This window comes from Triturus cristatus, chromosome 8 (genome assembly GCF_964204655.1).
Source record: "Triturus cristatus chromosome 8, aTriCri1.1, whole genome shotgun sequence".
Lineage (NCBI taxonomy): Eukaryota > Metazoa > Chordata > Amphibia > Caudata > Salamandridae > Triturus > Triturus cristatus.
The window spans coordinates 154,368,746-154,382,698 of record NC_140591.1 but is presented as its reverse complement, the minus strand read 5'-3'; the positions used below and the strand labels follow the sequence as shown (position 1 = coordinate 154,382,698).

General features: G+C 45.5%; 1 protein-coding gene across 1 annotated transcript in view; it reads left to right on the top strand.

Annotated features, from left to right (window-relative positions):
• The first annotated feature begins 1,662 nt into the window (after positions 1-1,662).
• LOC146801733 (uncharacterized) overlaps positions 1,663-13,953 on the top strand; it is a 35,968-nt gene continuing 23,677 nt past the window's right edge. Inside the window, exons 1-3 of the mRNA XM_085621198.1 lie at positions 1,663-1,764; positions 4,427-4,567; positions 5,889-6,035. Of these exons, the coding sequence (XP_085477324.1) occupies positions 1,683-1,764; positions 4,427-4,567; positions 5,889-6,035 (370 nt within the window). The 5' untranslated portion in view covers positions 1,663-1,682. The remainder of the gene's footprint in view (positions 1,765-4,426; positions 4,568-5,888; positions 6,036-13,953) is intronic.

The following is a 13,953-nucleotide window of genomic DNA, read 5'->3' as shown; positions in this document are numbered from 1 at the left end:
GTTGACTGGGTGTGAGTGTTTGATAGGTTCTGATGCTCCGTCCATCACCACCCCCTTTTGTACCGCTTTGTTCGCCATAAGTTGGCAGGGTATGCTCAGACGTGAGTCCCTTGCTCACTTTGTCACTGGATTCAAGCAAGCCTGGCTGAAGACGGCTGAAATGCCAGAAACCGGTCCTAGGAAGCTTGTTCCCGGTCCAGGGAATACATGGCTTGGCAGTTCGGGCTGGACTGTTCCCATGAGGCACAGGGTCAGACTGATTTGCATATGGCCATGTCTGAACTGGGGTGGCAGAGTGGGCTAAAGAACGGTGATGGATCAAACCCAGATCTGTTGACTGGGTGTGAGTGTTTGATTGGTTCTGATGCTCCGTCCATCACCACCCCCTTTTGTACCGCTTTGTTCGCCATAAGTTGGCAGGGTATGCTCAGACGTGAGTCCCTTGCTCACTTTGCCACTGGATTCAAGCAAACCTGGCTGAAGACGGCTGAAATGCCAGAAACCGGTCCTAGGAAGCTTGTTCCCGGTCCAGGGAAGACATGGCTTGGCAGTTCGGGCTGGACTGTTCCCATGAGGCACAGGGCCAGACTGATTTGCATATGGCCATGTCTGAACTGGGGTGGCAGAGTGGGCTAAAGAACGGTGATGGATACCCAGATCTGTTGACTGGGTGTGAGTGTTTGATTGGTTCTGATGCTCCGTCCATCACCACCCCCTTTTGTACCGCACCATACACGTCAGCAGGCAAGTGCGTTTATTTACTATAAACACAAAAAATAGCAGTTCCAAATCATTGATAACAGCAGGTGCTGTTTGTAGAATGTTGAAAAGAAGCTACATTCCTCTACTAAAGCATGAAACAGGCAGCTCTACTAATTGCAAGACAATTAATTCCACTTGCAGCGCCATTTGCCCTTAAACATTCAGGATTGTGTACTGCTAGGTGACATTAATAATGCTAAACCTAAAAAGAACCAGAGGAATAGTGCTCTCCTCTGACTTACCTGTGGAACAGTCCATATCCCTAGAAGCTGGAAAGGGTGCTTTTGTGGGGTCAGATCAATCCTACATTGCCCCTCTGGACAGGCTATCTAACATTCTCAGTGAAAGACTAATAAAGTGCCAAAATAAAATAACATTCCAATAATCGCAAGATTGATTGGCCGTTCAGTCTTAATGTTACTCTTCAACTATTTATCGATATTTAAACACCCAATGTCCTCAGTAGATCTTGCTGGCAGAACTTGTATGATGTCCATTGTCCGTTTTTGTGGGACCGTTTTCATGTCTTTTTCTGTGGAAATGTTTTCTGCTCGTAGTTTTAAGCACTTTTATTCTAACATTGTGTGCAACCAATGCAGTAAAACCGTAAAAGGAATTACTGATTACTAGGCAGCAGCGATGGCATGTTGCCCCTTTGAGCGTTTTGGAAACTGCCCAAGATAACAAGTGCGGCTGCTGACTGACCCCGTGGCAGATAAAGGCGACCCATGGGATAGATTAGTTGCCACGTAATTATGTCTGCGTAAGCTACTGATAATCAAAGGCCAGTCACTCAAAACACACACATTACCCGAAAAAGGTTATCTAGACTAATTGAACCACACACATGATTGAGAGTATAAAATGGCGTCGGGACTCAGCCAAGCATCCATTGCTGTGGGCAGACTCCGAAAGTAGCAATGGCAGCCAAGATGTTCTTAGCAGCTCTCGCCCTGGCCATAGGAACAGCCCGTGCAACTGGAAGCGCCCAACCAGATCTCTGTAAGTCTCTACATTTTACAGCACACCTTCGTTTTTCAATGTAAATACATGAGCCAACTTTAAGGAGAAATTCCATCTTACTACAGCAGATGAGAATAGCCATGTCTTTTATTGATTCTATTATTGAAGGCTTCCATTTTCCAATGCAGAAGCAAAATTCAGGAGCATCAAAAAAAGGTGTGTTTCTACCATTTTTACACCCGCAATGATACTTAGTTTAAAGACGTTGCCAGGGCAGAGTCAATCTAATGGCAACATGCTGTGATTCGCATAATTAAGCAAACAGGACAACACAATGATATTTCAGTGCAAATGTAAAAAGAACGTACTTTCGATAACAGTGTTATGGTAAAGATTTTGAGTGTCTGAGCAAGACATATTTTGAACAACTTTGACAATTATTGTCCATTTTCCGGTATTTTAAGTCCACGTCAGGCCACATATTACTGAATATATGTTAACATTTCAGAAACAGAATCACACAAAAATATTTGAAAACTATCCTGTCCAGTGACCCAAAAACCTCTAGGATGACACTGAGTAGAGAGGCAGAGTGAGAGTCAAAGGAAGGAAGGGGGAGTGAGGGATGCTGTGCTAGAGAAACCGAAGAGATGGAGTTCTAATGGAGAGAGAAATAACCTTCTTAGGGAGCCCTTGGAAGATGGGGGCCCTGGGCGATTGCCGGCTTTGCCCATGCCTTAAAAGCAGGCACTGGCCGATTAAGGAAAAATGGGCACAGTCCCCATAAATTCTAAGTTTCCTTGAAAACAAGGAGATTTTTGAGGTATTTGTACTACTATATTGAATTGGCAGGCAGGCAACCCCAGTAGCAAAGCTTAAAACACTGTTTTCCTCAGTACTCAAAACTACTGGAAGGTGTTGACTCTCCAGCCAATCACAGCATATTCCACATTGCAGGTAGTTTTCTTTCCTGTACACGTACTTAGACTTCTCCTGTAGAATGTAGGAACACTTGCCTTTCTAGGAGGGAAAGGAAATCGTTTTTTAATGGGAAAAGTATTATCCTTGTTGGGGAAAATGAAATTTAAAAAAATTGTGTTTGCACCTATCAACTCAGCATATGCCATGAACTTTCCACTATGAAGTAACCTACTTCTGTACTGCGCGCACATTCATCGTTTTCAGGGATTTCTACACATACTCCCTCAGATTCTTTTTTGAAATAATCAAAGAACTCCTTATACTCACTCCTTGGAATAAACAATAAGGAGTTGATCTTACTCCAGGTAAAATTAGGCTAAAGGAGGGGGGCCAACGTGAGAGCTGTGTCTGAACTCTCTCACAAGACCCAAGCAAGCTGGACCGCAAAGGTAAAATTGCATCTGTAATGAACCCTTGGTTCATCCTAGGTCGCATGGCCCAAACAGAAAGGCTTTCATGTACATTAATATGTAAAATATTTATTTTCGAGTTAAAAACATTTGTAAATTTTTCCTATGCTTTACCAAATGAAGTATCCACTGTCGGGTCGGGGATCTTTGCATAGTAGAGTATATAAAAAAATAAAAATGTTTAACTAGAAAATAAATAATGAAAATATGTTATGTTAAATATTAATGTAAATTCATTTTATATATTTACTCCAAATGTAGAGCAAAGTAAACAAAATGAGGCAGCAATATTACATTCATTTTGAATCCAAACTTGAATTAATGTAAATATATATAATGAAATTAAAATTGTGTTTCTAAAGTTTAAATAAAATAATAAATTCTTACATAAAGCAAAAACATTTTTTTGATTGTGCATTAATAATGATTAAAAGTGATGTATAAAAGTATTTAAAATCATTGTAATTATTTTAATACGTTACATTCTTTTTTAAATTCAAAATAGTTTACAATATTTTTATGATCACACAATACATTTATACTATTGCTAGATATTTGTAACATTAAATTATATTTATTTATATCTTTAATTAATTTATATAGTTTAATTTAGCAATATATACTATGGTGTAGATAGCTCCATTATTTTCTATGGGCTGCTGTTGTAAGACAAGTGGTCGGCCATGTGTAGTGCTGGACTTACTATTTATATTTTATTTGTTGCTTAAAGTCGGATTTCATGAATATAAAATAGCAGGAAACTTATTCAAAAGTGAAAAAGTAGTCACAAGTCTAAGTTACCTCTGTGAATCAGGCACATCAGGCCTGATTCACAAAGGTAATTTACACTTTTAAGAAAGATTGTACTTTTCAATAAGTTTACTACTTTTTGGCTCTTCGCAAAATCTGAGTATAAATTTGCTCCAAAAGGGTAACGTACATCTCTCCACAAAATTGAGGGACCAGGGGCTGTACACTTTTGAGTAAGTATACAATTTTGTTGCTATTCACAAAATCAGAGTATAAGTTACACTTTTGGAGTAAATTGACACTCAGATTTTGTGAATAGCCAAAAATTACTAAACTTACTCATAAGTGAAAATTACTCAAACGTGTAAGTTACCTTTGTGTCGTAGAAGTACATAAGTAATGAGAACCACTATACAGGGGAATGCTAACCCAAAATCTAAGCCCTCACCCATTCTGGCATTACAGGAACGTCCATGTGAGACTTCGCATACCTGAAAACAACCATCAGAACTTAACAAAATTAAATTTGCTGATTAAAATATCTACTTGGTCTTCAACAGATCGGTGTGGGATTGAACCAAAATTAAGAGACAACTGTGGCTACTCAGGCATCAGCGAAGAGGAGTGCATAAGCAAAGGCTGCTGCTTTGATTCCAGTGATCCTGACAGCATCTGGTGCTTCAACCCTCTCCAGCTCCAAGGTAAGGAGTCACGCCAAGTGGCCCTGGGGTGTTTTGATGCAACTACATCACCCACAGTTTGTTAACTGCGAGTGCCCAAATCACTTATCCCTTCATTTCAATTATCTGCTGCTCTGGTGATGCATTCATGTCACATGACGTCCTTCTAGATATAAGTATGCCTCCCCAGGCCAGGTGGGCAGCATTTTTTGTTTTTCTTGTCTGCATAAGGAGAAGAACATTCTTTTGATGCTGGGGTGGTTGGAGGAGGTTTGTCAGTTCCCAATCATTTCTGCACACAGGCCAGCTCGCGAATGAAGCAGCACAGCGCTCACTTCTGGACTGCTACATCGTGTGTGATAGCACTGGTGCCATCAGAAGTGTATCGGCAGGACCTGCGGGCATTCCCTAGCCCAAGATCACGTTGATTGATGCGACCGTGAGAAGGGTCAAGGGCTATCTTTCCCCGCTGCTCCTCTATAGCTATGCCCACCAGCCCAATCCCTCTTTTGGAGGTAGGGAAGGGAGGGAGATGTGTAGGAGAAGTTTTGGGAGAAGCAGTTCAAATCCTATGACTTCCACTTCACCATCCACCCCTCTCCACTCAAAGAAGAAATGAACTGGGAGGTGGGGATTGTAAATGGAAGCACTTGGATTGTTCCATGCTGTTCCCCTTATAATACATTCTTCCTGGTTCATTTCTTCCAGTGTTGAGGACAGCTGCATGAATGTGCCCAAGTATGAAGAGTTTTTCCTCGGACTGAGAATAATTTGAAACAACACATGGCTCCTTGCCAGGGCACTGACAAGTAGTCCCATCCTCGCAAAATGCTTCTCTCTCCAAGCTAAACCTCATAGGAGAGAGGAGCTTTGTCTCTATGCCCAGCAAGACGCCACGTGCTATAAGGATTAGAGCCTCCTTCATCCTCAGGCAGCTTCCTCGTTGATTTACTCTCAGGTGCCACTGAAGTGTCGGGTGCACCGCTCCTGAGCAGTTATCCTCCCCAAGAAGTGCTGATATCAGCTGTATGAACACTACGGCTTCATCTTGAATAATCCTCTGCACATCTCTTTATTAGATAAATATGAAATGCAATCAAGTTATATACCACATTATTTATGGGCGTGGCTTCATAACAAAACATGGGGTTGAAATTAAATTCCTCAGAAATTAAGACATAATACTCTGCTGCTCCCTATCTATATTCTGCCCAAAGGATAAAGTCTTGTTTCAAAGATTGATATGACACATTGATACATAGAACATACACATAAAATCAGATTGGAATAAGAAAGTGCTTGATGCAAGGTGATGTAATGTATGTTTTATTTTTATTGTCAGAATTTGAGTGCCAGGCTCAGGATCCACACACAAGAGTAAACTGCGGCTATCCCGGCATCAGCACCCAGGACTGCAGGGTCAAAGGATGCTGCTTCGACTCCAGCGTTGCTGACGTGATCTGGTGCTTCCAGCCCACCATGCAATCAGGTAATACATCCACCTATGGAAGATCATCTCTGTGTGCGCTGGCCCTCCACAAGTAGGGCACTGAATGTGCACAGAATACACTAAGGGCCCTATTATGAGTATGGCGGTCCACAGAACATCCGACCACCACCACACTGTGGGCCCGCCTGCAGTATTCTGAGTGTGGCGGTCAGACCACCACAGGACCACTGCAACCACCAGGGATCGAAGATCCTGCGGCGTTCGTGCAGTGGTCAGAGACAGGAGTATGTTGGCAGTGCCGCAGCGGCACCACAAGCATATTCCGAATGGCTTCTCCACTGCCCTTTTCAGGGCGGTGAGCCTGACATGAAAAGGGTGGTGGAGAGGTAACTCAGGGGGCCCAAACAGGGCCCCTTGCCATCTCTGGTCCTGTGCCCCCATTGGAATTGCCTCCCCTTTCCTGAACAGAGTGGCATGCATGGCATGGTGCATGCCACACCATTCAGGGATGTGCTGTTGGTGCTCTGATAGCAGCGGTCTGCCAGTTAGGCTCCTCATGAGCCTAACAGACAGTCGCCGTCAGACCGCCACAGCACAGCCCGCCAGACCAGGATTTAAATCCTAATCTGGCGGGCGCACCACAGTTTTGGCGTTCCTCCAGTGGAAGGCGTGGTGGCGGCACTGCTGGAGGACTGCCAAAGTCGGGATGAGGCCCTAAGACAAGTGTCTGCATTGTTCCCTAGTGAAGAGGTTTTGAATGCATGTTTTTCACCATGTTTGAAATGAATAAGAAGGGAAAAATGATATAAAGAATATTTAGTTTTTTGTCAGATTCTCGGTCAGATTCCACCAGTAATTTCTCTTTTCCCCTGAATTTCACCCAGAGATGTTGGTGGCTCTCAGGAGCCGAAATCTCTGCGTGAAATGTCCCAGGTCTGCCGTCAAGACGTGGGTGTTGCAATTTTGCTTGGGCTGGGAGTGTAAGTAAGCAGTCTAATCAGAATTAAATCATAACGCAAAATGGGAAGAAGTCAGGGAGAGTCTGGGAGAGGAAACGTTGTAGAAACTAGAATTCAGTCTAGTGTGAACCGGTCACCTAACCAATATTCTTCACTCGCAAATTTATTTTATTGGATCTTTGCATTACAAATACATCGAATATCATTGCAGGTGCTTTACATTTCACCGCATCAGCCAGGTTTGAGTTATAGGCTCAATCAAGCACTTTAGGTTCTCATACCGTTTGCATTTGCGACGGCATTTAGGGCCATATGTAGGTAGAACGTGTTTTGCGATTCTCAAATTGCGATTCTTAGGGAATCGCAATTAGAGAATCGCAAAACGCAATGTAGCAAAATATTTTGCGAATCCCACATATTCCTTATTTGCGAATCGCAAATTGAGATTCGCAAATAAGGAATACCTTGCCATTCATTCCTATGGGCTAGAATGCCCATAGGAATGAATGGGAAGACATTCTCAATTTGCGATTCTCAATTAGAGAATCGCAAATTGAGAATGCAATTTCAAGGTTGCAAGGGTGTCAATAGGACACCCTTTTGCACCCCTGAAATAAACATGTGTGCACTTGTGGTGCCCATACTTGCGCTAAGGGCATGTATGTGCGCCCCATGGCACTTTGAAAAATGCAAAAAAGTGCATTTTTCTAAGAAATCGCAAATTACCACCAACCTGAAGTTGGTGGTAATTTGCGATTCCTTAAGCCAAAATCGCACAACTTGGGTGCTTCCTACATTGCATTTAAGGAGTCGCAATTTGGGATTCCTTAAATGCATTTGCAAAATAAGGAATCGCAAATTTTGCGATTCCGTATTTTGCGTGTGGATTGTTGTTTGCTACATAGCACATTGCCCAAATTGCGATCGCAAATGCTGAAATTCTGCGAATTTCAGCATTTGCGATCACAATTTGGCTTCCTACATATGGCCCTTAGACCCTTACCTGAGCTGTAGGTAGTCGAGGTAACTATGAAAAAGCAAGTTATCATGCAGTCAAACTAACAACAAGATAACGACATTTTAAACTATGAAACCAGCCCTGTGAGAGTGAAGGTGGAACTAGGGATAAAGCCACAGTTACAGTGAGGTATAGGTCTTGTGAGGAGTTAGATGTTTTATCCTGCTCAGTTTTCTAGGGGCAAGTTTCCCCTCGCTTGGTGTGTTATAACATGAGTGGTGCAGGCTATAACTAGGTATTATCACATGGGAGAAGAGTTTCAGGGGGCATCCGACTGTTCTGCATCCCATCTCAGTAGCTATCCATCCTTCCTTATTTCTGGCAGATCATCCAGCACGTGTGTCCAGGATTCTGACCAGTTCCCTAGTCAATACCCTCTATCTGCTTCCCTTTTCAGTGCTGCATTCTCACAGCTAGCCCCCTTTTGGAGTTCTGTGACCCAACTCCTAATCCTGGGTCCCTCTGGGGGCTTCCAAGCCATTGACTACTGGCGTTTAGCAAGGATTAAGGCCATATCTGCACACCTGGTAGTGACTGCACCTGTTTTCGGGCGAGGAAAGAGACCCAGGAAGCAGGTCTCAGGTGATGCAGGCAGCGGGCATTCTATGGCCATCAATAGCGCTTCCATCACTTTGTTCCAGTAGGGGGTGGGGATCGGGCACTCATAACCCATATGGAGAAATGCAGCGTTCATTCACATCTAAGGATATCAGATTCACCCTTCTGGGCGTGTCGTACGTGCTATGGAGAAAGTAATATTGAATGAGTTTAAATCGCACATTGGCCCAATCTGCTTCACCTTTGGGAAGTCCTAAGTCCATCTCCCATTTGTTCTGCAATGGCTGGAGATCTGTTTTTGCTTGCCCTAGAAGTGGCCTATATAGCAGCGAGGTTGCATGGTGCCACCCTGAGATTTCACAAATCACTTCACACCTGGCTGGACCTTCGGCCACCACTGCAGGATCCCCAGCACCGGCGCACCATGAAATTGAAAGTGCAGTGCAGGAATCCCATATCGGTCCTGCAGCTGGTCAAAATGTGCTGTCATGTTGCTTATATATAAATCACCCACCCTCGTGAGATCAAGCGCAGGCTAGTACGTCTGCTCCCTCGAATTGTCCTACGGGGAAGGGTGAGCAGTGAGAGCTCCCTCGTATAGGGAACACATGTTTTTGTACGCTGAAGTGCATGTTGCCAGGCATATCGAAGAGCAGGATAACTTCCGTCCGCTCATGAGGTGGACCCGTTGGGGCCAGTAATAGGGGCATGAAATTGTCCCTCAGGGATCAGCCAGGACCTTCTCCCTTTCGATCTCCTCAACTATCTCAACAATTCTCCCATCAGTGCGCTCCTCACTGCAGCTACACCTCCATGTATGTAGGATGGGACCACTAGGCCCCCCTGCGTCGCAGAGAGTCATAGCTTCTCCAGTGCTATGCTTTTCCCCCATACTAACTGCAGTACTAAAACATCGCTATCTCAGATCACCGCCTTAGGGATCGGCACGGGAAGAGCCGTAAAGTAATACAGCAATCTAATGAGAATAGCGTCTTGGTCCGGGCTATACTTCCCATGACCAAAATTGGGAGCTTTAACAAAAACCTGATGGCTGGGCACAGTGCTTCCACTGCCACCCGTATATTGTCTTTAAGAAGTTGCTCCACCATGTGGCATATGTGGACCCAAGATATTTGATCATAGTGGGTGTCCAACATAGCTTGTCTTCCATTGTTGCTGGGAAAGTCCCCTCCTTAGTAGGTACCAACAAGAATGCACTTGATTTTGCCAACTGACTTTTAAGCAAGATAGTGCACAATATTGCACTAATGCACCAAATGCTCCATGGATATCTGCCATAGTACCCCGAGTATAGAGTACCATGTCATCCGCATATAGTGAGAAATAAAGCATCGTCCTATTAATGCAGAGACCTTGATATTGTGTTCCTTGGCAGATCACGTTGGCAAGTTGCTCTAGGGCCAAGGCAAGCAGCATGGGAATAGTGGACACCTTTGTCAGGTTAGCCTACCCACCCTATAACTATCTGAGATGACTGCACCGGTCTTTACTTGGGCTGCTGGGTTTGTGTAAAGTAGTTTGGTCCAGCCAATGAATCTACTGCCCAGTCCCATACCTGTCATTGCTACATAATGAAAATCCCAGATTAGGGAGTTGAAAGCGTTCTCAGTGTCAAGTCCTGAGCCATAGCTGTTGGAGAAAACTCTGCAGGGCGGTCCAGCACCTGTATAAGTCGCCGGGTATTTTTGAAGGTATTGCCCGTGGGAATAACCCGTGCATGGTCTGGCTGGACAAGAACCTGGATATGGAGTAGCAACCTATCCGCCAGTATCTGGTTAAGAATTTTGTAGTCTACATTTAATAAAAAGATGGGTCAGTACGATTCAGACCTCTCTGCGTCACACCCCGGTTTTGGTAGTGCTGTAATCGGAGATTCCTGCATCCTGCCAGGAAGTACTCTGGCCTCTCTAGCTGTATCAAATGTTGTGAGCCTAGGGACCAAGTGATCGAAGTAGGTTGCATTTAATTCAATTGGGACCATCTGCACCTGGTACCTTTCCCCATGCCATGGCCTTAATCGCCTTGTAGATAACTTCTCCCAATTGCTCTACCTCCTGCACTTAAAGGCCTTCCATGTGTGGCTGGAAGATTTAATCGTGGAGCAGCTGTGCTCTACACTTTATGCCCGGTTCATATAATGATTTATAGTGTTCTAAGAACACTTAATTAATCTCTGCTTGCGAGTAAACCACTTCCTCCTGTTCCATTCTAATGCTCAGTATTTACGACCTCCTCTTTTCTGAGATAATGAGCTAGGCTAGTGAGTGGCCGGACTCATCATGCTGGTTGTGAGTCCTGGTGATGTAGGATCGGTAATCATATCCCCTCAGTCGCTCAATCAGTGCTAGTAATGACTCCCTTTTCAGACGCTGAAAGAGGCCTTCTTGTAACTGGATGTCTGCACGCAATTGTTCTCGGACCCCATCGTCGTTGCAACGCATTGCCCCGTAATACCATTTTAGAGGTGTCCCATTCTAACAGTCGGGAGAAGGCAGTTCCCCCAATCTCTCCAAAGTAGGGATCTCTAGTGTCTGCCGGCCTATTGCGGAAAACGGAGTCCTCCAACAACAATGGGTTAAGTTTACATGTTGGGATCCATAGCCTAGTCACGTCCCAAGCAAATGTTACCACAGTGGGTTGCGGACAGAATGAGTTCTGGACAGGTATTCCGCTGATATGGCCTTGTTCTGTAAGGGAGCGACGCATAGAATCTTATCTAAGTGCCCATATAGTGAGTGTATCCCCAAGTTATATGAGTTTCAACTTTATAGGGTGTAGGAGTCACCATGTGTTCCCTAAGCCTCAGTGTTGCGCCCAGCTGCTAAAACCCTTGCCAGTTTTGTGTGTAAGGGCGTTCAGCAGAAGGATATATGATCTATCCACAAATATGTCGGCTGCACAGTGAAAGCCCTCCCACCAGTGATGGATAGTTGGAAAGTTTAGCCAGCAGTAGGGTCAGTGTGTCTAGAAAGGTTCATTGATCCACATTTGGTACATATATGTTGAGAAATGCCCCGTCCTTCCCACCCAGCTGCCCTGACAGTAGAGCAATCGGCCCTCCTGATGAATCCCCTATATATGAGGGCAGAAGGGGACCTCAAGTCGTATCCATATAAGCACTCCTTTAGCGCATGCTAAATGTCATACGATGCACCCTGCCTCTCCATCGGTTATGTCGTGCCTGACCCTCCACCTCTGTCATGTGAGTCTCTTGCAGGAAGTCCACCTGTACCTTCCACCTCTTCAGAAATGTCTGAACATTGTATCTTGTACTTGGAGGATTAAGTCCCAGCACATTCCAAGTTATGACCTTCATAGACAACATCATGTAAAATTCGAATGCTCCCATAGAGTGCCTTCCACCAATATGGTCCTCCTCAGAATTAATAATGAGGGCTTCTCCCTCCGTAATGTAGGACAACATTAAAACAAGTTTAACCATAACATCCCCAACGCCCTCTCCTCGGACTGAAAAGAAGAAACACTCTGTCCAAACAAACAGTACGTACCTTTGCAGTGCAACAAGGCTCGAATCCTACCACAGACCGATGGAAATAACGCCCCATCTCCTTGTGCTATGGGGTGAGGCCCAGGTTCACCTGGGAAGGAGTCCTGCAGTCCTGATAGACCAGGCACTCCGGAGTGTAAGCCCACTGTGAACCACCTCCTCCCCGTAACACTTTGAACCTGACACCCCACAAAGTTTCCTGGCGTATCCAAATTTTTAACCAGAGAGGTCGTCTGCTAGGCAAGGTGTTAGAGCCGGGCCCTGCTGCTGGGGGCAATGAGAGATCCCCAACCCGCTGGTGCTTCCCTCAGAATCCGAGCATTGCTCCCATGCTAGCAGGTCAAAGTGGGTGTTGTGATACTTCAGCTTTCACCTGGGTTCGGGCCCTGCTGCCTGTTCCTCTGAGAGGCAGTTTTGGGAGTGGTGCTCCCGCCACTTCCTTATCTTTTTATGCTCCCAGACGCTCTCTGATGTTTCGCCCTTCTGGGTCATGTTGGTGCCTGTAGAATGGAGCCAGTTTCAAGCCTCCTCAGGGTGCTGAAGAAATGGGCGGAATCTCCTTTCACCGCACTGAGTTTTGCAGGAAACTGGAGAGTGTATTTCAGGCTCATGAATGAATATAAGTTTTGTAGAGCACAAACTTACCCAGGGGCATCAAGGCGCTGACTTAGCCCAGGGGCGTCAAGGGGCCAGGGGTCCATAGTGCGTAGTTGGAATGTCACTGCAGCGTAAGAGGAGTGTTGCTGCTTAACCATTGCTGTGTAATCCGGGTAGGCTGTGACAGTTGAGCCATCCACCTTCCAGGGTTCTGTGGTTTGAATAATTGCAAGATCTAGTCCCTGTCTCTATAGTCAAACAGATGGGAACTGATCGGGCATGAGGCTACCCCTGGTTGTGCAGACGCCCTGGGATGTGAGACGCACTTTCGATGGAAAAGAATTGTGGGGTTTTCCAGCCAGAACTGTTTCTGTCAGCCAGCTCACCAGTAATAATTCCACACTTGCGCCTTCCGAGCAATCTGGGATCTCTAGTATTCTAAAGTTATTGCACCAGGAGCAGCTTTAGGCATCTTCCACTTGCTCCTGCAGGAGTTGCATGTCTCTCATGAGCTGATGTACTTGATCTTGCGTCTCGTGAACTACAGGTTGGAGCACTCCAAGAGTCGACTCAGCATCCTCGACCCTTTCCAACACCTTCTTATGGTCATCATGTAGCAGGGACATCTCTATAGCAACAGTGTCAACCTTTGACTCCAGCGCAGTTTTAGTCTCTTGAATGGGTCCGTTTGAACTGACTGGAATGTTTTTCCAAAGTTAGCTCCAGCTGGCCTACTATGTCTCTGTCCGGGGCATGAGGCACAGAGGCATCCCCAGCGCCGTGGGGTGTGATGGCCGAGAATCTGTCTGTTTTAGGTTTCACCATGCTTTCCAGGTGTGTGTTCTCGGCCTGACGCTCAGGCCAGGCGCTGGTGTTTACCTCACAAACTTCCCCAGGGCTAGGGCAAGCCTCCAGTTCAGTATGAGTAAAGGATGGCACCGGTGGCTCAACACACTGGGTTTCATCCAGCAGAGTCCCCCATCAACGCAAGGCCAGTAGGACCCTCTGTCCAAAGTCCTTTGAGAGACTGACCTCTGCCCTATCTCCGATGGGTGCTTTCAAAGTGCCCCCCTTGCACCACGCAGGAGGCCTTCTGCTGTGAGTGGAAGTGTGGTGTTCAGTTCACTTGCTGCACGAAGGAGGCGATGCCTTCTATGTGCCAGACCCCCCTGTTTGGAACCAACCTTGGTCTAGAGTGACGGTGGGGTCACCAATGTAGGGGTCCAGGGTCCTCTTCAAGCCACGCCCAGAGAACGCAGTACACTAATGTGGACCCCATCTGTCAGCTCAACTCGA